The sequence below is a fragment of the Pristiophorus japonicus genome, chromosome 1, assembly GCF_044704955.1.
Source record: "Pristiophorus japonicus isolate sPriJap1 chromosome 1, sPriJap1.hap1, whole genome shotgun sequence".
Lineage (NCBI taxonomy): Eukaryota > Metazoa > Chordata > Chondrichthyes > Pristiophoridae > Pristiophorus > Pristiophorus japonicus.
Genome location: NC_091977.1, coordinates 9,157,003 through 9,182,937, shown reverse-complemented (window position 1 = coordinate 9,182,937; position 25,935 = coordinate 9,157,003). Strand labels below are relative to the sequence as shown.

Genomic DNA, 25,935 nt, shown 5'->3' with positions numbered 1-25,935 from the left:
AAGAGTCGTTAACCTGAGGACACAGATTTAATGTAATAAAAACAGAAAATGCTGGAAACACTCAGCATCTGTGGAGAGAGAAATAGAGTTAACGTTTCAAGTCGTGAAAGGTTATGAACCTGAAACGTCAATTTCTCTCTCCACAGATGCTGCCTGACCTGAGTATTTCCACAATTTTCTGCTTTTATTTTACATTTCCAGCATCCGAAGTATCTTGCTTTTTTTTTAAAAAACAGATTTAAGGTGATTGGCAAAAGAACCAGATCATGAGAAAATATTTATTTACAGAGCAAGTTATGATGAGCTGGAATGCACTCTCTGAAAGGATGGTTGAAGCAGATTCAATAATAACTTTCAAAAGGGAATTGGATAAACACTATTCGACGGGAAAAAAATTAATAAAGCTACGAGGAAAGCGCAGGGGGGTGGGATTAACTGGATAGCTCTTTCAAAGAGTCGGCACAGTCATGATGGGTCAAAAGGCCTCCTTCTGTGCTGTATCATTCCATGATGCCTTGGGCTTTTCTTCCTTCTACAACTTGTAGGCTTTAAAACCCACGGTTGGCATCACGTAGTCATTATTTTTCAATTTATCTTGTCTTCTAGTCTTGTCAATTGTGCTGTTATCATGCACTGTGGGTTTTGACAATAATATGAGCACGGGCATATAAGAGTCAGTGTAGTTGATGCACACTTCCAGCAGAGGGTAGCAGTGATGAAGTAAAGGATTTAACTGCAAGTCCAAACATTCTTAGCAGCATTTCATACATGGAACAGATTTATTCCCAATTCTTATACTTTCTCCCTGATGAATTATTCTTGCATTAAATTATTCGATGCATCTGCTTCCTCTGTCAGAATCAAAGTCGACAATGTACGACAGGAACAAAGGGGAGCCACGTCACATAACATTATACCTTACAGGTCACCAAGGCGATTTTGGAAAGAGAAACAGAGTTTTTTTTTTGGCACATTCTGCAGATTCAGCAGTCGATGTTTCATTTTTCTTTTTAAATGATCCTCCCCCTATGGTTACTTTCTCCCCCCCCATTTTTCAGCAGGAATCACTGAATAGCACTCAGAAGTGAGACCCCGGCTGATGTTTCTCTCCCTCCCTGACCCAGGGGCTCTGAGGTCTTTGGTGGCATATTAGCTGAGGTGGCACTAACCATCTGTAGCCATGATCCTGCTAAAGCTGATCTGTAACCAGCCACAAAAAATATGCAAGTCACAATGAAAAGGGACAATAGATTAAAGATATGGAACTGGACTAGCAATCCAGAGATCAAGTTTAAGTCCGACTGCAGCAATTTATGAATTCTTGTGGGTGGGCACCAGCAAACAGCCATTAAAGTTGCAGCATTAGTGTTACAAAAACCCAACTGGCTCACTATGGTCCTTCAAGGACAGATGACTGCCTCCCTTAGCTGATCTGGTCTACATGTAACTCCAGATCCACATCATGCAGTTGACTCTAAATGCCCTGAGGGAAACTAGGGGCAATAACTGCTGCCTTAACAGTGTCACCCAAATGCCAATAAAAAAATGACTGACCCCTTTGCTTTTCCACCTGAACCTCTTTCCACAAAAGACTCAGTGGGATTGACCGCTGAACTACAACCTCGTGAAATGGTGACACCTAACCTGCTCTGCCATTGGGCTATGCTTCTGAGTAAACACCCTCTGCATGCTTCCTTACTGTTCTTGTACAGCCCAAAAGAGTATGGACAAACTCCTCCACCCATTATGAACAACGTGCATTTATATAGCGACTTTAATGAGGTAAAACATCCCAAGGTGCTTACCAAAAAACAAAGTATTCCTAATCTCTGTACTCACACCATGTGGTTTACAGTGCATCTGCCAGGACTTGAGTATAGTGGCTTCCCAATAGTGACACATGACAACAGACAGAGAATCCTCCATGGATGTCCCAATCTCGGCAATAAGAAGGGAGGACTGTTTTACAAACTGGCTTTCAAAGGTCCACATCAACCCAACATGTCTTTGAGGGGTCATGTTAGAGACCTAAGGCATTTTGCCCCTCTCCGACTGGGACAAACTTTCATTTTGCACAAATAATACAGGCAGCAAAAGAAATATTCAATATTAGGGGAGTGGGCTCACAGCTGACCTGACCATCCCCTGCTCCTTCTGGACATGACCACGTGACAATGAGAGCGCTCACCCACCTACGCTGAGCAGAGCTTCAGAAAAATCCTGCGTCGTCACAGGAATAGGGAGTCGGAAGATATCGTACAGCACCTCCAGCAGACCACGCTGTCAAAGTGAGAGAGAGGGGAAAGAAACTTGTCAGTTTTCAAAGGTTATTTTTGAAACAGTTTATGATGTCGAGGGCAATACCTGCAGTAGAGGCATTGATGAATTTACTGTATTAATGTAGTCAGTCATCTCAACCTTCAAGTTGCACTGTAATATCAGAGAAGTTCAAAAAAAACAAAGGTCCAACAGACCTGCCTTTCTTTGACAGATCAACCTTATCTACCCGCCTTCTCAACCTCACCTACCCACGTTCTCCCTTAATAAACACACAATCACATCATGAATCCATTTATACTGCCTGCTTCAATGGCCTTGCGGGTAACGCATTTCACTCGGGAGTGAAAAATCCCCACTCCTCCCTTATTCGTAATTAACGTGGTCCATGTAGGTGAACCTTTGACCAGTTAACAATTTCCCTGGATCAGTTTGGTCAATTCCTTGAAAACATCAATTACGTCACCTTAAAGTCTGCTGTTCTGAGGATACTCAAGATTATTTGGTGAGTGCCTGTCTTCACTACTATGGAATATACAGGATTTAATTAGCAGTATGATCCATTTAAAATAAAACACGGAGCTACCATACTGGGCCTATGTCAGATGGCAAGGGAACCAACACACAAGGCAGTAACCTATTTGATTTTGTCCTTGACAACTTAGTGTCACAGACATGTTTATGCAGCATAGCATTGGTGGTGGTGATCGCTGCAGTCCTTGTGAAGTTTGCAATGAGCAGACCCTCCATCATTTGGTGTGGCACTACCAGTGTGCTGAGTGGAATAGACCAAGGACAGATCTAGCAACAAAAAACTGGGCAGGTAGAGCCATCAGCAGCAGACTTGTAAACCATGACAATATGCAACCTCAGGGGCCGGCACATCCATTACTCCTGAATCCCATCAAGCATGAGATCAATCCTGGATCAGTGCAGAAAGGCATGCCAGGAGAAGCACTAGGCGTGCATTAGAATGAGGCATCAACCTGGTGAATCTACAACACAGGCATGCTAAACATAGAAAGCAGCAGGCTATAGACAGAGCTAAGCAGTCCAATGGCCAACGGATCAGAGCAAAGCTCTTTAGCCCTACCACATCCCATTGAGAATTGTAGTGGACAAACATCAACTAACAGGAGGAGGCAGCTCCTTGAACATCCTCACCCTCAACTACGATAGAGCTGTGTAAGAGAAAAGGATGATGTATTTGCAAATGTCTTCAACCAAATAAGCAATCTGACATCCTCCCGCGATCACGACCATCATAGATACCAATGCCCAGCCAACTCAGTTCACTCTACATGATATTAAGTGACTGAGTGCACTGGGCACAGCAATGAGGTATGGATCCGACTGTAGTGCTGAAGAGATGCGGACCAGAACTAGCCGTCTTTCTCTTCCACCAAGCCAAGCTGTTCTAATACAGCAAAGACACTGGCAACTATCTGAGAATATGGAAGTTTGCCCAGGGATGTCCTATCCACACAGAAAAACAGGATAAAACTAACCCAGCCAATTACCGTGCTATCAGCTCCCTCCCAATCAACAAAGTGATGGTAAAAGTCATCCAACAACACTTACAGCAGGAAAAATGCAGGGAACAGTGCCAGCCCTTATACATGGCCTTCTTCGACCTTACAAACGCCTTTGACACTCAACCGCGGGGGTCTATGGAGCTTCGTCCTCCGTTTCACATGCCCCCAAAAGTTTATCACTATCCTCCGCCTGCTCCACGACGACATGCAGGCCACGATCCTTACCAACGGATCCATCACAGACCCAATTCACGTCTGGACCGGGTTCAAGCAAGGCTGCGTCATCACCCCAACCCTCTTCTCAATCTTCCTCGCCGCCATGCTCCACCTCACGGTTGACAAGCTCCCTGCTGGAGTGGAACTAAACTACAGAACCAGTGGGAAGCTGTTCAACCTTCGCCGTCTCCAGGCCAGGTCCAAGACTACTCCAACCTCTGTTGTCGAGCTACAATACACGGACGACGCCTGGTGCTGTGTTCAGAGGCTGAACTCCAGGACATAGTCGATGTATTTACCGAGGCGTATGAAAGCATGGACCTTACGCTAAACATCAGTAACTTCCCTTATCTCGGGAGCCTCCTATCAACAAGAGCAGGCATTGACGACGAGATCCAACACCGCCTCCAGTGCGCCAGTGCAGCCTTCGGCTGCCTGAGGAAGAGTGTGTTTGAAGACCAGGCCCTCAAAACTATCACCAAGCTCATGGTCTATAGGGCCGTAGTAATACCCGCCCTCCTGCATGGCTGAGATATGGACCACGTACAGTAGGCACCTCAAGTCGCTGGAGAAATACTACCAGCAATGTCTCCGCAAGTTCCTACAAATCCCCTGGGAGGACAGACGCACAAACATTAGCGTCCTCGTCCAGGCCAACATCCTCAGCATTGAAGCACTGACCACACCTGATCAGTTCCACTGCGCAGGCCACATAGTTCGCATGCCAGACACGAGACTCCCAAAGCAAGCGCTCTAATCAGAACTCGTCCACGGCAAACGAGCCAAAGGCGGGCAGAGGAAACATTACACAGACACCCTCAAAGCCTCCCTGATAAAGTGCGACATCTCCAGTGACACCTGGGAGACCCTGGCCAAAGACCGCCCTAAGTGGAGGAAGGGTGCTGAGCTCCTCGAATATCGTCGCCGAGAGCAAGCAGAAATCAAGCACAGGCACTGGAAGGAGCGTGCGGCAAACCAGACTCCCTGCCCACCCTTCCCCTCAACCATTGTCTGTCCCACCTGTGACAGAGACTGTGGTTCTCGTATTGGACTGTACAGCCACCTAAGAACTCATGCTAAGAGTAGAAGCAAGTCTTCTTCAATTCCGAGGGACTGCCTATGATGATGATTCACCAATAACATGCTCAGTTCAGGTTCTGCCAGAACCACTCTGCTTCAGATCTCATCACAGCATTGGATGCAAGAGCTGAATGTCAGAGAAGTGGCGAGTAGAACTAGCTTTGACATCAATGCAGAATTTAGCCATGTAGGCACCAAGGAACCGTTGCAAAATTGGGGTCAAAGGAAAACCCCTCCAATGGCTGGTGCCATACCTAACGCAAAAGATGATGTTGTTTGAGACCAATTGTCAAAGCAACAGAACATTGCTGCAGTCAGCCCAACCAACTGCTTCATCAATGACCTTCACCACAAGGAATGCAGCAGTTCAAGAAGTCCCTCAGGGCAACAAGCAATGGGAAATCCTGTCATCATCCATATATTGACAACTTAATTAAATCAGTAATACAGAGTGCAGGCTTGGATGAGTTACTGTGCCTAGTGTGAGGGAACTGGATTTAAGAACAAGTTAGATAGGTGGCTGCAAGAATAAGGAATAAAGGGATATGGGAACAAGGTGAGCATATGGCATTAGGACTGCAGCTTGTGTAGAGCGCTTTACAACCAATGTAGAGCGCTTTACAACCAATGAAGTACTTTTTGAAGTGTAGTCATTGTTGTAATGTAGGAAACGTGGCAGCCAATGTTCGCACAAGCAGCTCCCACAAACAGCAATGTGATAATGACCAGATAATCTGTATTAGTGATGCTGATTGAGGGATAAATATTGGCCAGGACACCAGGGAGAACTCTCGTGCTCCTTTTTGAAAAATGCCATGGGATCTTTCAAGTAAGAGAGCAGACGGGACCTCGGTTGAACATCACAACCGAAAGACAAAGATAAAAGCTCAGTAACATTCAATCTTTTGAAAATATTAAGAGAGAGTTTAATTTCAAAAGGTAGTGAATTGCCATTCTTTACAATGGATCAGAGCAGATAGTGTGACTCACTCACAGTAATAATGAGTCGCAAAAGTTACAAGAGTTTGACACACAGGATTCTGCATGATTTCCTGTCTGCTGAGACTTCCCAACTGCTTGAGACACATGGAGCCCTGATTTTGCGAGCCTCCACTGTTAATCTAGAGGCTTGCTAGCGGTGAGTGCAAGCTGCAATATCAGGCGTGCGAGACGGCACTGCAATTCACTGTGCATGGCATTTGCCAGCAAAGAAAAAGTCTGGGTTTTGGTGACCAGTGCAAGCCTCTATACAAGTACTACATGGTTCACATGGAGGATAAGTGGCTGTCTCATCAGCAGCTCTGCTCGCCCATATGGAACGGGCAGAGTCCATGAATGACCTGGCCTGTAAGAGCTGGCTATTCGAAGGTATGTTATCACATTTAAAAAACGAAGCAGACAGAAAGCAGGAAACTATAGACCAGTTAGCCTAACATCTGCCGTTGGGAAAATGCTGGAGTCCATTATTAAGGAAGCAGTAGTGGGACATTTGGAAAAGCATAATTCAACAAGCAGAGTCAGCATGAAAAGGAAAGAGAGTTTGACAAATTTGCTGGAGTTCTTTGAGGATGTAACGAGCAGGGTGGATAAAGGGGAACCAGTGGATGTTGTGTATTTGGACTTCCAGAAGGCACTCGATAAGGTGCCACATAAAAAGGTTACTGCACAAGATAAAAGTTCACGGGGTTGGGGACAATATATTAGCATGGACAGAGGATTGGCTAACTAATAGAAAACAGAGTGTCGGGATAAATGGGTCATTTTCAGTAACTAGAGGGGTGCTGCAGGGAGCGGCGCTGGGGCCTCAACAATTTACAATCTATATTAATGACTTGGATGAAGGGACCGAGTGTAACGTAGCCAAGTTTGCTGACGATATAAAGATGGGAGGAAAAGCAAATTGTGAGGAGGACACAAAAAAATCTGCAAAGGGATATAGACAAGCTAAGTGAGTGGGCAAAAATTTGGCAGATGGAGTATAATGTGGGAAAATGTGAGGGAATCCATTTTGGCAGAAAAAAATAGAAAAGCAAATTATAATTTAAATGGATAAAAATTGCAAAGTACTGCAGTACGTAATCAAGAAGGCAAGTGGAATGTTAGCCTTTATTGCAAGGGGGATAGAGTATAAAAACAAAGAAGTCCTGCTACAACTGTACAGGGTATTGGTGAGGCCACACCTAGAGTATTACGTACAGTTTTGGTCTCCATATTTAAGGAAGGATCATCATCATAGGCAGTCCCTCGAATGAGGATGACTTGCTTCCACATGAGTTCACAGGTGTTTCAATGAAGGTACCCAATATTCCAGTCCAAAACTCCAATTGAAGGGGTGAAAAATGCCTGTGCGTGGCTTTTTTTAATGTGAGGTGACCATTGCACATCAGCCACCTCAGGCATGACAGAGCTAGGCCTTTATCCAGTGGCAAGGGTTAACCAGGACGACCTAGTGCGCGCACATATCGCAATGTGGGCTGGCCTGTGCTGCCCACGTCCTCGGCTCCTCTGGGCCCCGTAACCTCATTTGCCGCACCTCTGCCCACAATCTCTCACAGCTCCTCCGCCACAAACATTCGCTGCAGACTGCCACAATCTCTTGCCGCTCCTCCGCACAAAACATTCACCGCACCTCCATCACGATCTCTCTCCGTACCAAACATTCGTCGAACCTCCGCCACGATCACTCGCCGAATCTCTGCCATGATCTCTCATCGCTCCTCTGCCTCAATCACTTGCTTCACCTCTGCAACGATCTCTCGCCGCTCATCCGCCCCGACCTTCCTGTTACTCCGCTGTACCTGGGCCCCATCAATGTTCATACCCACGCTCCAAACGGTGACTTGATGTCACCCAGTCGCCCACCTTGAAATCGTCGCCACTTGGAGCAGCTCGTGCTGGAAGTTGTAGTCCCCGACCTGCGATGGTGTTCTCTCACAGATCGGGATGGCCCACGATGTTGCAGGGGCCCATGCTCCATCTCTTATACTCCCGACCTGCGGTGGGGTCCTCTCGTAGGTCGGGGTGGCCCACGATTATCCTTAAGGAAGGATATACTTGCATTGGAGGCTGTTCAGAGAAGTTTCACTAGGTTGATTCCGGAGATGAGGGGGTTGACTTATGAGGATAGGCTGAGTAGGTAGGTTCAGAAGAATGAGAGGTGATCTTATCGAAACATACAAGATAATGAGGGGGCTCGACAAGGTGATGCAGCGAGCATATTTCCACTCATAGAGGAAACTAAAACTAGGGGACATAGTCTCAGAATAAGGGTCCATCCATTTAAAACTGAGAACATATAAGAACATAAGAATTAGGAACAGGAGTAGGCCATCTAGCCCCTCGAGCCTGCTCCGCCATTCAACAAGATCATGGCTGATCTAGCCGTGGACTCAGCTCCACTTACCCGCCCGCTCCCTGTAACCCTTAATTCCCTTATTGGTTAAAAATCTATCTATCTGTGATTTGAATACATTCAATGAGCTAGCCTCAACTGCTTCCTTGGGCAGAGAATTCCACAGATTCACAACCCTCTGGGAGAAGAAATTCCTTCTCAACTCGGTTTTAAATTGGCTCCCCCGTATTTTGAGGCTGTGCCCCGTAGTTCTAGTCTCCCCGACCAGTGGAAACAACCTCTCTGCCTCTATAAGGAGGAATTTCTTCTGAGGGTTGTAAAAATCTGTGGAATTCGCTGCCCCAGAGAGTTGTGGAGGCTGCGTCATTGAATATATTTAAGACGGAGATAGTCAGATTTTTGAGCGATAAGGGAGTAAAGGGTTATGGGGAGCGGGCAGGGAAGTGGACCGGAATCTATGATCAGATCAGCCATGATCTTATTAAATGGTGGAGCAGGCTCGAGGGGCCAGGTGCCTACTCCTGCTCCTATCTCTTATGTTCTTATTCATTTTTGGTTGGAAAGCTATCATTTTTGTGGTCATTCTAGTGCTTTTTCAGTATTTTCATCAGTGCATTAACTTTTACAGTTGTTCAGGCTTCATTTTTTGCATTGCAAGACTTTCTTGCACTCTTGCTCTCAGCTTCTACTTCACTTGCAGCAACCAAGGTGGGCAGGATGGGAATTCTACTGAAGAGTTGCAACAGCTCTCCTGGATTTGGAGGAGGAAGAGGAGGTCTTAAGCAGTTACAATGATACTTCTCATATTATATACACATCCACCCTTATTCCAGGGCCCGTGTTTATTGGCCCACACAGTCCTTCCCGGACATATCAGAAGAGACTTGTTTTCGGCAACTTTACAAAGGAGGCTGCTGCAAAATGCTGACATTTCCTGGAGGCTTACTTGCAAGCAACGTGTACCACATGGACAGGATGTCCAAAAGGGCTTCACAGCCAATGAAGTATATTTGCAGTGGTGATAGTAATGTAGGGAAACACAGCAGCCAATTAACACTCAGCAAGGTCCCACAAACAGCACTGAGGTACATGACTAGATAATCTATTTTGTTTTTAGTGATGTTGGTTGAGGGATAAATATTGGCCAAGACACCAAAGAGAACGCTGAATAGTGCCAAGGGATTCTTTTACATTCACCTGGCAGGTAAGAATATCTAATTCAAAGGACGGCACCTCCAACAGTGCTGCATTCCCTCAGTAAATAAAAGACTTGCATTGAAAGTACTGCTCAATCAGCCTAGATAATATGATCAAGTCTCTGGAATGGGACTTGAACTCGACCTTCTGACTCCGAGGTGAGCGCTAACACAGCCAAGATCTTCCCACGAGAGTAACTACTGCATTCAATTTTTATGTTTCCAATTCCTTCCACATCAACACCGATAACCCATGCCAAATGAGTCAGTAGCTGGCTGCAGATGCATCAAGCAAATGACAGAATTTGTTTGCAAGAGCATCAAGTTCATCTCCATCCCTATGAAAAAAGGATGCTTAGAATCATTGCATTATACAGCACATAAGGAGGCCATTCGGCCCAACGTGACTGTGCCAGCTCTTTGAACAAGCTATCCAGTTAGTCCCACTCCCCTGTTCTTTCCCCAGGGTACAGAACCTTTCCCTGGTGGCAAGCTTCTCAGAGTGTAGACTGTCATATACTGTGCAAACCATTAAATGTTTGTGCTCCACCTTCTGATGGGCAAGGAGCTCTACTGTCCTCGGCAGGGGAGAAGGAGAGTGACTCTCTTTCCAGCAGCAGATCCACTGCACTGCTTGCCACTTGCTCACTGACTTCTTTACTGTCTCCACATTGTGCTGTCTTTCACTTCTTCTACCTCCCCCAACCTACATGGTCTTGGCAAAGGCATAGAAATACTTCTACAGGCTGTAACAATATTTGCCCATTGAAGCCACTCACCTTTAAGTGCTCGTGCACTTTTAAGTTTGAGCTTCTGGTCCAATTTTTCGTGTTCCCAATTAAGTGTAGCTGCCAGAACAAGGTCGTAGCTGTCCTGGGAGCTTAGGCGCAAATGAGCAGACTCCAGAAAACTGCATGCAGTCAGCTCGGCACACTTTGAATTAGCTATTCCCAGCTCAGACTTTGCCTGGGCTGCAAAAGCAGGGCAATGCAGACTAGACAAATGTATCCAACACAATCCAGTGAACGGTTACATTTCCAGCAGGCCGACATTACAGCAGTGAAAGTTACTGAACATCAGAAATGTGAAGTCAGTGAATTTATTCCATGGAACTCCTTTACACAGTTACTTTAGAAAAAATAAGTTACAGGGCAAAAGTGAATGTCAAGCATGACAGGTGGTGGGGGGAAAAAAATCACAATGGAACCCGATCATATGCTCAGCTGACATCTACAAACAAGTTCTCACTAGCAGGGCCACCAGATAGAAATCAGAAGCAGAGACCCCAATGTGTTTTTGTCTCCCTAGCCCAGGGCATCAAGGCCAATTGCAGCTCTCCCCTGACCTGTGCACTGCCATCCCAACTATGATTATCTAGCCAGAGACCTCCCTGGTCTGCAAAGCTCGATACCACACTCGGTGCATTTAACCGCTGAGGCACAAAGGAGCCCTCGGGTCTACTTTCAAACTGCGATCATCACAGTTTTCATTGAAATGAGACTCATTATGAATGGGAGTGAGTGCAACTGGAGGAATGTAACCTCCAGATGTTCGTAAAACCCACTCACCTGGTTTAAAATATGCCCAAAGAATAAATCACAAACTTGATTTTACACACAATCCTCTCAATCGTCAGGTATGGCACAATCATAGACAATATGTTGCAGAATAAACTGAATAAAGTAAAACATAACGGGGGTGAGGGAAGAGTATGAAATTAATTATGGGATAACCTTCTAAAAAAATGTCACCGACAATTAAAAAGAAAATGCTATGTGCAGAGAATGCCACTTTTGACACCAAGGACATTAGGTGCCAGCACTGCAGGGCAACGTTCCCTCTAAGCTATGCGGCCGTCTGTCGGTTCTGCACAGCCGGGAACAGCTTTTACAATGTGAAATTCTTCAAAACTTTGAATGGGCGCTCAGTCTATTAAAGGGACCACGCACCCAAATTTAAGATTGGGGGAAACATTGCTGCAGGGTGCACATCTACCTACCCGCACTTCCATATTTGGTATACAAAGTATTCCTATTAAAGACTGGATACCCGAGTTTCCCGGCCGGCACAGATTTATAATTCCTGAAAACCAAGCACAACATAGGCAGACAGCATCAGATAAGGTTTTTAAAAAGACTAAAAGAAGTTAACATTTGACCTATGTGCATAAATAATATTCATCATAAAGTGATGTGAAGTCAGAAAATAAGCAGGGTGATATTGATGCGAGAATGCTCCATGTAGCAAAATTAAATTGCCTTGTCTGCTACTTTACATAGGTTAACGCCTCAGTTAAGATACCAGATAAAATTGTTTCATACAAACATATTAAACGTTTACACGTTGATAGTCCAGTGTCATTTCTCTGGCTTAATATACATCAGTGAGATAATAAAGAACAGATAACAGCGAGTTACAGGCTGGAATTTAATAGAGTGGTTCAGATGTTTTATTTATAGATTAATGGATACTCAGGTGTTTGAGTAGAATCTAACGCAGGCTGGAATCTAATTAGGGGTTCAGGGGTTTTATATATAGATTAATAGATACCCGAGAGTGAGTTACGGCTAGAAGCTAATCGAGGGTTTCAATTGATTCATATAGAACAACATCCCCAGTGAGTTACAGGCTGAAACAAAATTTGATTAGCTGGAGGGAAAAACATTGAGACCTGCTGTTCCCTGTGCGGTTGGGCTAGTTAAATTCAAACACACAAAGCCAACTGCATGGGGATTAACAGCACTGAAAATCCTGACTTTTGTCTTTGCTTTAATTGTTCTGCCACTGACTGGGAGTTGAAACTCTTTTGAGTAAATGAAACTCTTTTGAGTAAATGAAACTCTTTTGAGTGACTGGGAGTTGAAACAACAGTGGGATAGCAGCAGCTGGACTATAATGTAGGATGAGACGAGGTCAGTCACACATGTGTACTGCACCAATTTTCACAATGCTGTGACCCCAGTATATTGGAGCAGGAGACCAGCTGAAGAGCAGGACCTGAACAGTCCTGGTGAAGTCAGCCAGGAGTGTAGCCAAGTTCTGCAATATATTATCAAGAGGGTAAATGGTCTCTAGAGAAAATGCCACCTTTAGGTCATTCTGGGTGGCGAGATGCCTCACGAGTCCTCGTACTCAATCAAGGGGCTTGTGGTGCTGAGTGACGACCTTCATGTTTCTGTTCCATCCACTGAAGTCAATGGATTAGGAGGAGATTGGAGTGAAGGCTTGCCAATAAATATATACCTAAGCAATTTATACAAACACTGCTGTATTTGTGGGCTTAGCAATACTGCGTTAAGAACATAAGAAATAGGAGCTAGAGTAGGCCATTTGGCTCTTTGAGCCTGCTCTGCCATTCGACAAGATCATGGCTGCTCTTCTGCCTCAACTCCACCTTCCCACACTATCCCCGTATCCTTTAACTCCCTTCATTCCCAAAAATGTTATCGACCTCTATCTTGAATATACTCAAAGACTGAGCCTCCTCAGCCCTCTGGGGTAGAAAATTCCAAAGATTCACAACACTTTGAGTGAAGAAATTTCTCCTCATCTTAGTTCTAAATGGCCTCTCCCTTATTCTGAGATTGTGACCCAATATTCTAGATTTCTCAGCCAGGGGAAACATTTTCACAGCATTAACCCTGTCAAGCCCCTTAAGAATTTTACACGTTTCAATCAGATCACCTCTTATTCTTCTAAACTCTAGGGAATATAGGCCAAGTCTACTCAATTCTCCTCATAGGGCAATCCCCTCATCTCAGGAACCAGTCTAGTAATCCTTCGCTGCACTCGCTCTAAGGCAAGTATATATTTCCTTAGGTAAGGAGACCAGAACTGTACACAGTACTCCAGGTGTGGCCTCACCAATGCCTTGTATAATTATAGTTGTTAGACCCGCTCGGTAACATGGCCTTTCGAGGTCTTACCACAGCATGCTAAAAGTGACCATATAAAATGTGTCACTCACCATCAGTCAGGATTGTATCAAAGAAAGGAGTCATACACCTCATTGAGTCTTACCTGCCCAGGATCGGAAGGCTGCTACTATTGCCATTTTGCTGGCCAATAATCGTGCTTCTTTGTCTTCTCTGCATGAAATCAAGAAATACACAACAATTACACCCCTGAAAGGAACAACGACATTCAGTTTTTTCTCCCTTCAAGCCATATCCTTGCTGGGGTATGGTTACACAGGAACCATCAGTGATAGAGAATTCAAACAGGCTGCATTTAGACAGGCTGTGAAAAAACACAGGCCACATTGCATTAAGTCATCAATCAACTTGACATTTTCGGACCTTGGGTAGCGAGCCAATTAAAACGTTAAAAGACTTTCAATTGAGCCAATAAGGTCAAAGAAGGTGAGTTCTTTTCTGTAAATTGATCCAGCCATTTTGACCACGTGGTTTCAGCGAGACAAAGGAACTGGCAATCAGCCAGCAGCTTGTTACTCTCTGCCAAGATTAAAAAGTTAAAACTACCAACGGAGTTCGTATTTCATTGGAAATTAAGAGATCTAACAATCAGCCCTGTGGTACTGTGCCATACCGCTACTTTTCATGAGTGGGGCCCAGACAGAAAGTGCCATTAGGTTATTCAACTGTGGAGGGAATCATAGCTGCACACAGTCCTGTCCTCGTCCAATGATCATATACACACTCTTAAGTGCAAATCATTGGACAGTGACCACAGAAATGTATGGCACAGAAGGAGGCCATTCGACCCATTGTGTCCGTTCCGGCCAAAAACGAGCTATCCAGCCTAATCCCACTTTGTAGCTCTTAATATTTGTAATCCTGTAGGTTACGGCACTTCAAGTACTTTTTAAATATGATGATGGTTTCTGCCTCTACCACCCTTTCAGGCAGTGAGTTCCAGACCCCCAGCACCCTCTGGGTAAAACTGTTCTCAACTTTAATCTAATCCTTCTTAAATCCACTTTAAATCTATGCCTCCTGGTTATTAACCTCTCTGCTAAGGGGACTAGGTCCTTCCTATCCACTCTCTCTCGGCCCCTCAATTTTATACGCCTCAATTATGTCTCCCCTCAGCCTCCTTGTTCCAAAGAAAACAGCTAAAATGCTCCAGTTCTGCCAACATCCTCGTAAAGAAGGAGCTGAAACCCTGCCTGATTTTTCCTCTCCTAATCCAGGGGCATCAAGCCCCCTCAACTACCTCAGTTGAAGTAGACTAACTCAGTACAGACTGGGAGTGAAAGCTGGAACCCTCACTGGCCTCGACTATACCAGATGGAGTATTTATCCACTAAGCATTCAAGGAAAATCCTCCCTTTCTTCTTGCCCGTGGGTCACCTGCTCACAGAGCTTCTCTGCTCCAGAACTGGTTATCCTGCCTGATCCACTCAACAAATTTCTGTATACATGAGAATTATGCATTTTATTGCAGTTGAAAGAAAACTTGAGGGAACTTACTTGAGCTGCCCCTCTGCAGTGTCTGGATTATGTCTGTAGTGAAAATCTGTGTACGGTGCTAAAATTTGCTGCAACACAGAATTAAACATCATTGCAATGGTGCCTTACAGCTTCAACTCACCTTAAATAAACCAAACCACTTCAGATCATCAATTTACTAACATTTCAGACACAAATTCTCAAACACTTCCTGTGCAACATCCAACTCACACTGAACATACAGAATCTGAAATCCTGGGTAGAAAACCACATGTAAAGCAGTTTTCTCCTGGGTCTGTGCATCAGCAAAGCTCACAAACTCACCACCATCACCCACCTGAAAGTAGAGTCTGCGTAACAACAGGACTGCCGAGGTAGCATTGCATGCTCTGGCTATGCTAGGCACGAGTGGGACCAAACAAGAGCAGTCTACCACCTAGAAGGACGGGGGCAGCAGGCGCATTGTCAGCATCAGCTATTGTAGCACAGACTGTGAACTGCATCTCGGACCCTCTGGTCAGTAGGGCTCAGTACTTCAATGCTGGGTGCATTTACTTACTAGGCCGTGGGGAGGGGACTGATTCAATGTGTTTGCTAACTGGACCATCCAGTACAGGATTTGTACAAGACAGATTACTGTATTACAGGGTACACAGCAAGTACACATCACCACCTCCAAGTTCCTCACCATGCTTCATTGTCACTGGGTCAAATCCTGGAACTCCCTCCCTAACATCACTGTGGTAGTACCATCACCACACGGACTCCAGCGGCTCACCATCACCTTCTCAAGGGCAATAAGGGGTGGGCAATAAATAAACTTGCCAGCGACGTCCGCATCCCATGAATGAATGTTTTTTTTTTTAAAGTCCCATTGAGTTGTCTATTCCATATAGTGACCACTATCTCTGAAGATATTATAAAGTCGAATCCAAGCTTCCAAAAGAGTGTGTAGTCGGATATCAGGCCACACACTTCCAACAGGCCCAACTCCACATTGGAAGGTAGAATTGGCCCGTATATCTTTGCTGTGTTCACCTGTTGTCTACGCTTGCATCCAAGTGCCCTTGTCCTTGCATTTGGATATTGCCCCTGTTGAGTCAGCATCAGCTATTGTAACAGACTGTGAACTGCATCTAGGACCCTCTGGTCAGTAGGGCTCAGTACTACACTGCTGGGTGCATTTACCTACTAGGCCATGGGGAGGGGACTGATTCAATTTCTTCAATGTGCTTACTTAATGGACCATCCAGTACAGGATTTGTACAAGCCAGATTACTGTATTACAGGGTACACAACAAGTCAACCATTTCTATTGCGACTGAAAGCAACGAGTGGCCTACCTCCAGCTCCACATCAGCTCTTACGTACTTCCGCGTCTTTGGGTGGTTTAGCAGGTGCAGAATGGTAGTGATGAGCGCTTCATTTATCCGATTCAGTTGGCAGTCAATCACATTCTTCAGAATGGTGCTCAGACCTCCCCGGAGGGCTACCACCTCCGCATTCTGAAGTGCTGGAAAAGAAAAAAATGATCCCGCATTTACACAACAGGAAAAGGGCAAACTTGGGATCTCCGTAAGGGGGAAACTGTAATCAATTCAACATCCATTTGACTTTTTATTATTGATGTTGATTTCAGTTCAAGCCCAACTTCAGGACTTGAGAGCATAACCTAGGCTGACATTCCCAGTGGAGCAGTGAGGCAATCCAGGCAGAAGCACATTTTTTGGATTGGATATTAAACCGAAGCCTCGTCTTTCTGTTCACATGAATGTAAAAGATCTCGCAGCACCTTGTACAGAGCAGGAAGATCTCCAGGTGTTTCAGCCAACATTCGCCACTCGCTCAACCAACACCAAGAAAACAGATCGTGCATAACTTTCACCATCAACCCCCCCTTGAGCGGTAAACTGGCAGTCAACTGCTCACCAGTTATAGAACCTGTCCGATATTCATTCCCATTGTAATCCACTCTGCCAGTTTACCAATTAAGCGATGAAGGTGAAAATTACCCCCATTAACTGGTCATTTATCTCATTACTGCTTGTGGGACACTGCTGTATACAAATTGGGCACTGCATTTGTCTCCAAAATAACAGTGTCGAGACCTCAAAAGTAATTCACTGACTGAAGCACTTTGGAGTATTCAGAGGATGTGAAAGGCCATTTCTAGATACAAATTTCTTCTTTCTTGTTTTGAACACTAAACACTCAGTGCTGATGATACCAAAGGTTGGAAGGGAGAGGGCCTGGTTCAAAGTGCTTCTGAGATTGAGACTATAATATGATGGAATCCATATGCTGGAAGGGACGAACTCAAATACCATGTTACAGACTGTATCTCTGCTGATGTTAATCGAGCGCTCTCTGTCAACTCAGTAACCTCTCTCCCCCAGCGCCCTGTGTTACAGGCCGTGTCTACTGATGTTAATCCAACTCCCTCACACTGTCACTCAGTAACCCCTCTCCCCCAGCACCCAGTCACTGACTTTTCTCTATTGATGTTAATCCAGCTCCCTCACACTGTCACTTAGTAACCCTCCCCCCAGCGCTGTGTTACAGCCTGTAAGCTCTACAGATGTTAGGCCTGCTCCTTCACAACCTAGTCTTATAAATGATGATTCATCTCATCCCAATTTTCTCCCATTCCCAAGAGACTGACTCATGCGGAGCTACAGTTTCACTGTGCATCCTCCAGTTCTTGGCCTAAAATGACATTCTTTATGTTCGTCTATAGGATATTTTCCGTGGGGCACATCGCTACAGAGCGTAACCTTGTCTTCACCTAATGTCCATACTCATTTATTTTTCAGCAGAGATCACTGGATAGTGAGCAGCAGCAGGAACCACGTCACCAAGTTAAGATCATCTGATTTAGCACAGGGATCAAATCTGAGACTCCTGATCCGTATGGCTTCATAACGCCACACTGTTCACTCCCATAAACAAGCATCACATCACCTATGACCTTTAACTGCCTGGGTACCGGCTCTCTGAAAGAGCCATCCACTTGGTCCTATTCCTCTACTCTGCTCAATTCGATCAGCATGCCTGTACCTGATCAAAGAGCTTTGTATTCTCCTTTTCATTTTCTGTTTTTCCTATATTTATCCACTTCCCTTTGAAAGCTATTATGAATTCCAATGTTGTTTCTGGTAGCTCATTCCATGTCCTAACAACCTTTTGCGTAAAATGATTTCTCCTAACCTCTCCCTTCATGCTGTTGATGATGACCTTAAATTGATGGCTCAGAGACGTGGACCATGTACAGTAGACACCTCAAATCGCTGGAGAAATACCACCAACGATGTCTCCACAAGATCCTGGGAGGATAGACGCACCTTCAGTGTTCTCGATCAGGCCAATATCCCCAGCATCGAAGCACTGACCACATTCGACCAGCTCCGTTGGGCAGGCCACATTGTCCGTATGCGCCACACAAGACTCCCAAAGCAAACGCTCTACTCGGAACTCCTACACGGCAGGGGTGATCCCCAGGTGGGCAGAGGAAACGTTTCAAGGACACCCTCAAAACCTCCTTGATAAAATGCAACATCCCCACCGACACCTAGGAATCTCTGGCCAAAGACCGCCCTAAGTGGAGGAAGAGCATTCGGAAGGGTGCTGAGCACGCCGAGTCTCGTCGCTGAGAGCATGCAGAAAACAAGTGCAGGCAACGGAAGGAGTGTGCGGCAAACCAGACACCCCACCCACCCTTTCCTTCAACCTCTGTCTGTCCTACTTGTGACAGAGACTGAGATTCCCACATTGGACTGTACAGTCACCTGAGAATTCACTTTTAGAGTGGAAGCAGTCTTCCTCGATTTCGAGGGACTGCCCATGATGATGATAAATTGATGTCTTCCAGTTACCAATTCACTTAATTTAAAATAATTTATTCGCAGGATATGGGCATCGCTGGCAAGGCCACTATATATTGCCCATTCCTCATTGCAAGTTATTTATTTATTTAATTCTGCAAAACATAATCATTCTTTCTAGGTTGTGGAAGTTGCGGGTCTGGGAGGTGCTAAAGGAGAAGCCTTGGCAACTTGCTGCAGTGCACCCAGCACCAGGACTAACTGTTCACAGTTTTTCCTGATTTACTTCATCAAAGACTCTCAAATATCCCCATCAGATCTCCTCACAACCTCTGTTCATTGGCTGATGGACATAGATCAGGCTACAAGCTGCTACAGAATTATTGAGCATACAATAAACAGTCCTCAGTACAAACAATAGGTTTAGAATAACTACAAACTTTACTCTTAAAAATGTCAAAAAAGGATGTTTCTGCACTTTGACCATTAAAGTGATACTTGAAACATGTTTGGTTTCTTAAGTGACAATCCTCTATCACGGAGTTTCCGATTATCCTCATAGTACTGACAGCCTCAGACCAACCGCTGTCTTTCTTCAATACTGTACAAGATATTGCTCCAAATTCCTCTAAAGATATCCCAGAACAAACATTAAAAGCTGTATATATTGTAACACGGTTTGGTAATCAGCCATTTACAGGCCTCAAAACAGCACATGTTTGGCAGCTATACATGTGTGGACAAACACATAAGAGAGAGATAATGCTTTTCATGACCCCTGAACGCCACAAAGCGCTTTACAGCCAATTAAGTACCGTCACTGTTGTAAAGTAGGAGCCAATTAATGCAATGTGACGTAGCAGCCAATTTGCACACAGCAAGATCCATAAATAGCAATGCGATAATGACCAGATAATCGGTTTGAGTGGTGCTGGTTGAGGAATAAATATTGAGTGAACTCCCATGCTGCTCTTCGAATAGTGACATGGGATCTTTACTTCGACCAAAAGGGAAGACTGGGCCTCGCTTTAAAGCCTCAAGGTGAACAGCCCCACAGGATACTTGCAATTGAATGGAGTGGCTTTATCCCTTGATCAGCTCCAAACACGTAAGAATTAAGAGCAGGAGGCGGCCATACGGTCCCTGGAGTCCGCCATTCAATAAGATCATGGCTGATCTTCTACCTCAACTCCACTTTCCTGCCCTATCCCCAGATCCCATAAATCTAGTAAATCTTAGTTGCACTGTATCTAAGGCAAGTATATCCTTCCTTAAATAAGGAGACTAAAACAGTGCAGTACTCCAAAGCTCTGTACAATTGTAGCAAGATTTCCTTACTCCTGCACTCCAACCCTCAACAATAACTTTTATTTATATAGCATCTTTAACGTAGTAAAACTTCCCAAGGTGCTTCATAGCATGTTATAAGACAAAACAGATAAATTTGACACCAATATGAAATTACGGCAGATAACCAAAAGCTTGGTCAAAGAGGTAGGTTTTAAGGAGCGTCTTAAAGGAGGTAAGAGAGGTAGAGAGGTTTAGGGAGGGAGTTCCAGGACTCAGGGCGCAAGCAGCTGAAGGCACGGCTACCGATGGTTGAGCAGTTATAATCAGGGATGCGCAAGAATTTGAGGAGCGCAGACATCTCGTGGGGTTGTGAGGCTGAAAGAAATTACAGATAGGGAGGGATGAGGCCATGGAGGGATTTGTAAACAAGAATGAGAATTTTGACATCGAGGTGTTGCTTAACCGTGAGCCACTGTAGGTCAGTGAGCACAGGGGTGATGGGTGATCAGGACTTGGTGCGAGTTAGGACACGGGCTGCCGAGTTTTGGAAGACCTCAAGTTTACGTGGGGTAAAATGTGGAAGGCCCACCAGGAGTGCGTTGGAGTAGTCAAGTCTAGAGGTAACAAAGGCAGGGATGCCGGTTTCAGCAGATGATGAGCTGAGGCAGGGACAGAGACGGGCAATGTTATGGAGGTGAAAATAGGTGGTTTTAGTTATGCCGCGGATATGTGGCTGGAAGCTCATTTCGGGGTCAAATATGACGCCTATGTTGAGAACAGTCTGGTTTAGCCTCAGACAGATGTTAGGGAGAGGGATGGAGTTAGTGGCTAGGGAATGCAGTTTGTGGCAGGGACCAAAGACAATGACTTCGGTCTTCCTAATATTTAATTGGGAGAAAATTTCTGCTTATCCAGTACTGGATGTCGGACAAGCAGTCTGACAATTTGTTACCATGGAGGGGTCAAGAGACATGGTGGAGAGGTAGAGCTGAGTGTCGTCAGTGTACATCTGTGTTTTTGGATGATATCGCCAAAGGGCAGCATATAGATGAGAAATAAGAGGGGGCCAAGGATAGATCCTTGGGGGACACCAGAGGCTATCGATGCAGGAGTGGGAAGAGAAGCCATTGCAGTTTCTGGTCACGATTAGATAGATAAGAATGGAACCAGGCGAGTGCAGTCCCAACCCAGCTGGACGATGGTGGAGAGGCGATGGAGGAGGATGGAGTGATCAACTGTGTCAAAGACTGCAGACAGGTCCAGGAGGACGAGGAGGGATATTTTACCTTTGTCACAATCACAAAGGATGTCATTTGTGGCTTTGATGAGAGCCATTTCAATACAGTGGTCGGAGCGGAAACCAGATTGAAGGGATTCAAACATGGAGTTCCGAGAAAGATGGGCACGGATTTGGGAGGCGACAGCACGTTCAAGGACTTGAGAGGAAAGGGAAGTTTGAGATGGGTGATAGCTAACAAGGGGGTCAAGGGTTAGTTTATTGAGGAGCGGGGTGATGACCGCAGATTTGAAGGAGAGGGAGACAGTACCTGAGGAGAGAGAACCGTTAACAATGCCGGCTAACATGGGAGCCAGAAAAGGAAGTTGGGTGGTCAGCAGTTTAGTGGAAATATGGTCAAGGGAGCAGGCAGTGGGATTAGGGTCAAGGGAGCAGGCAGTGGGTCTCATGGACAAGATGAGTGTAGAGAAATTAGAGAAAGATGCGAGTTTAGGGCTCGGGCAGGGGTGAGCCTCAGAGGATGTTTGGGCCCAGTGGGCTAGGGGAAGGAAGGTAGCTGATCAGATGGTTTCAATCTTTGAGACAAAGAAGTCCATGAGCTCCTCTTGCAATAAAGGCCAACATGCCATTTGCCTTCCTAATTGCTTGCTGTACCTGCATGCTAACTCTGTGTTTCTTGTACAAGGGCACCCAAACTCTCTGAACACCAACATTTAATAGTTTCTCACCATTTAAAAAAAATTCTGTTTTTATATTCTTCCTACCAAAGTGAATAACCTCACGTTTCCCCACATTATACTCCATCTGCCACCTTATTGCCCACTCCCCTAACCTGTCTATATTATTTTACAGGATCTTTGCGTCCTCCTCACATCCTACTTTTCCACCAAGCTTTGTATTGTCAGCAAACTTGGATAAGTGCGTAGACTTGGCCTATGTTCTCTAGAGTTTAGAAGAATGAGAGGTGATCTCATTGAAACATACAAAATTCTTACAGGGCTTGACAGGGTAGATGCAGGGAGGATGTTTCCCTTGGCTTGGGAGTCTAGAACCAGGGGTCACAGTCTTAGAATCAGGGGTTGGCCATTTAGGACCGAGGAAGAGGAGAAATTTCTTCACAGAGGTATATGAATCTTTGGAATTAGCTATCCCAGAGAGCTGTGGAGGCTCAGTCGTTGAGTATATTCAAGACAGAGATCAACAGATTTTTGGATATTAAGGAAATCAAGGGAAATAGGGTTAGTGCAGGAAAGTGGAGTTGAGTTGGAAGATCAGCTATGATCTTATTTAATAGTGGAGCAAGCTCAAGGGGCCGAATGGCCTGCTCCTATTTCTTATGTTCTTACATTGCACTCGGTCCCTTCATCAAAGTCATTAATATAGATTTTAAATAGCTGAGACCCAAGCACTGATCCTTGTGGCACCCTACTTGGTACAGCCCGCCAATCTGAAAATGACTCGTTTATCCCTATTCTGTTTTCTGTCTGTTAACCAATTCTTTATCCATGCTAATACCTTACGCCCAACCCCATGTGCTCTTGTCTTGCGTAACAACCTTTTAGGTGGCACCTTGTCGAATGTCTTTTAAATATACTACATCCACTGGTTCCCCTTTATCTACCTTGCTAGTTATATCCTCAAAAAAATTATAAATTTGTCGACCTCTACTGTGATGACAAGATATAAAATTTTTGTTTAAAGCCTCTGACATTTCCTTGTTTCTCAATATAATTTCTCCTGTCTCAGCCTCTAAGGGATAAACAGTTACTTTTGCTACTCTCTTCCTTTTTACATACTTGCAGAAGCTCTTACAATCTGTTTATCAATTTTTGGGTCATCCTTTGCTGGTTTCTAAAGCTCTCCCAATCGTCAGGCATACTACTATTCTTTGCAACATTATAAGCTTCTTTTAATCTAATACTATCCTCAACTTCTTTAGTTAGCCACGGATGGCTCACTTTTCCCATGGAGTTTTTATTTCTCAATATTCATATTTATTGAGAATTTTGGAATATTTCTTTAAATGACTGCCACTGCCTATCTACTGTCATACCTTTTAATTTAATTTCCCAATCTACCTTAGCCAACTCGCCCCTCATACCTAAGTATTTGGCTTTGTTTAAGTTTAAGACTTTAGCGTCGGACTTAAGAATATCACCTTCAAATTCTGTGAAATTCTATCATATTATGATCACTCTTTCCGAAAGGATCCTTTATTATAAGATTACTAATTAAACCTGTCTCATTATACAAACAATATCTAAAATAGCCTGTTCCTTGGTTGGTTCCACAACGTACTGTTCTAGAAAACTGTTTCGAATACATTCCATGAAGTCGTCCTCCAGACTACCCTTGCCAATTTGATTTGCCCAATCTATATGCAGATTAAAGTTCCCCACAATTATTGTATCACCTTTGTTAATACTCTATCCAATGGTATAGCTACTGTTAGGGGGCCTCTAAACTACTCCCACCACTGTTTTCTGCCCCTTATTATTTCTTATCTCCACCCATACGGATTCTACTTCCTGATCTTCTGAGTCAAAATCCTTTCTCACTACTAGACTTACTGTGGGACAGGTCGCCATCCAAGGACAATGGTCATCTCGTAGATACAGGTCAAATTCATAGCACTTCACATACACTGAATTACCTTGTGTAGTAATGATCATCTATTCCTCAGAATTAGAACTGTTAATTTAACTTGAAATAGGGGGAAAAACCTCAGTGTTGATTTAGTAAAAATGCTTAATCTGAATCAATGGATAATCTTGTAATTCCTCAGCAGTAAATTGTGGGTAAATGTGGTGGCCATTTTGCATGCAGCAAGAACCCAATAAATGGATGAACAGTATATCTAACTTTTTTTGTGGTGTTGGAGATGTCCCTACACTTCCTCAAACAGTGTTATCATGGGATCTTTAACATCCAATTGAACACAGAAGCAGGGCCTCGATTTATCATCTAAAGGACAGCACTCCCTCATCACTGCCCTGGAGGGTGAGCCAAGGTTATGCCCTGAAGTCGAAATGGCTAAGAATGCTCACACACATTTGTCCTGGGGAGGGGGGAAAAGATACTGAGGAATAAGTGTCAGAAAAGGGCATAGAATAATCCAGTTACCTAGCTCACAGAGGATGGCGAGACACGCTCGGACCATTCGATCGCGCTCTTGGAGTCCATCATTTCCAACGGCAATCAGAGAATTTGTGATAGAGCTGGGGAACAGTGCAGCATTCACAGTGATCATCTGTACAGAAAAGAAAAACAAAGACCTTATCCCCATAGATCTCAAAAGCTCAGAAGGATGCCGACACTGCTAGAGAAATACAAATCTAAGCCCACTGCCCTACCATAACCCTTCATTTTCCTGTTTCAAATATTGAGACAAATTTCCCTTAAAAGTTGCAATGGTCTCTCCCCCAACCACTCCCTCTGGCAAAGCGTTCTGTGCCTCAACAATCCTCCGTGTAAAGACCTTTCTCTTAATCTCTCTCCTCGCAGTGACAACTTATAAATTTGAAGAGCCCTCATCACTGATGCCACCTCAACTAGGTGATAGTCCTTCCCCATCACATTAAAATTTTAAAAACCTCCATTGAATCCCCTCAGCCTTCTCTGCTCAGCAAAAATGTACTTTCCTGTCATCATCAAACATCAAGATTGTGCTCCTTCTGCATAAATCCTAATCTTCTGTATATATAGAGAACAAATGTGAATCCAGCACAATGAACCCTACGGCACAGCACTTCCAACCAATGTTCCTGCCAAAGTGCGTCGCACAGTAATCCCACGCAAGCCGCTCACTGGCGTTTACATTGCAAATATCGCGCATGCACAGAAATTTAAAGGGGCCGTGCAGAACAAAGCGCAGCCGACAGGAAACATTGCTTCTAACTCTTCTCCAGTCCAGGCAACACTCATTTACTCGGTTTCCTGTTCACCAACCAATCTTCTTACCATGCCACATTTTCAAAATGTTTCTAACTTGCCTCTTATGAGTGACAAATTTTAAACGGCAACAAAGTATGACTAAGAAAGCAATAAAGAAAGGAAAGATATATTACGAAAGTAAACTTGCGCAAAACATAAAAACAGATAGTAAAAGCTTTTATATAAAAAGGAAAAGAGTGACTAAAGTTGGCCCTTTAGAAGATGAGAAGGGGGATTTAGTAATGGGAAATGTGGAAATGGCCAAGACCTTAAACAATTATTTTGCTTCGGTCTTCACAGTGGAAGACACAAAAACCATGCCAAAAATTGCTGGTCACGGGAATGTGGGAAGTGAGGACCTTGAGACAATCACTATCACTAGGGAGGTAGTGCTGGATAGGCTAATGGGACTCAAGGTAGACAAGTCCCCTGGTCCTGATGAAATGCATCCCAGGGTATTAAAAAAGAGATGGCAGAAGTTATAGCAGATGCATTGGTTATAATCTACCAAAATTCTCTGGACTCTGGGGAGGTACCAGTGGATTGCAGCTAATGTAACGCCTCTGTTTAAAAAAGGGGGCAGACAA

The 25,935-nt window shown here is 44.5% G+C and overlaps 1 protein-coding gene across 6 annotated transcripts in view; it reads right to left on the bottom strand.

Annotated features, from left to right (window-relative positions):
• Positions 1-25,935, bottom strand: part of rictora (RPTOR independent companion of MTOR, complex 2 a) — a 231,604-nt gene that overhangs the window by 77,529 nt on the left and 128,140 nt on the right. For all 6 annotated transcript variants that reach the window (XM_070877306.1, XM_070877299.1, XM_070877318.1 and 3 more), the window contains 6 exons: positions 24,539-24,665; positions 16,411-16,580; positions 15,089-15,156; positions 13,677-13,744; positions 11,656-11,738; positions 2,193-2,280 (listed from right to left, as the gene is read on the bottom strand). In XM_070877306.1, coding sequence (XP_070733407.1) covers positions 2,193-2,280; positions 11,656-11,738; positions 13,677-13,744; positions 15,089-15,156; positions 16,411-16,580; positions 24,539-24,665 — 604 coding nt within the window. The remainder of the gene's footprint in view (positions 1-2,192; positions 2,281-11,655; positions 11,739-13,676; positions 13,745-15,088; positions 15,157-16,410; positions 16,581-24,538; positions 24,666-25,935) is intronic.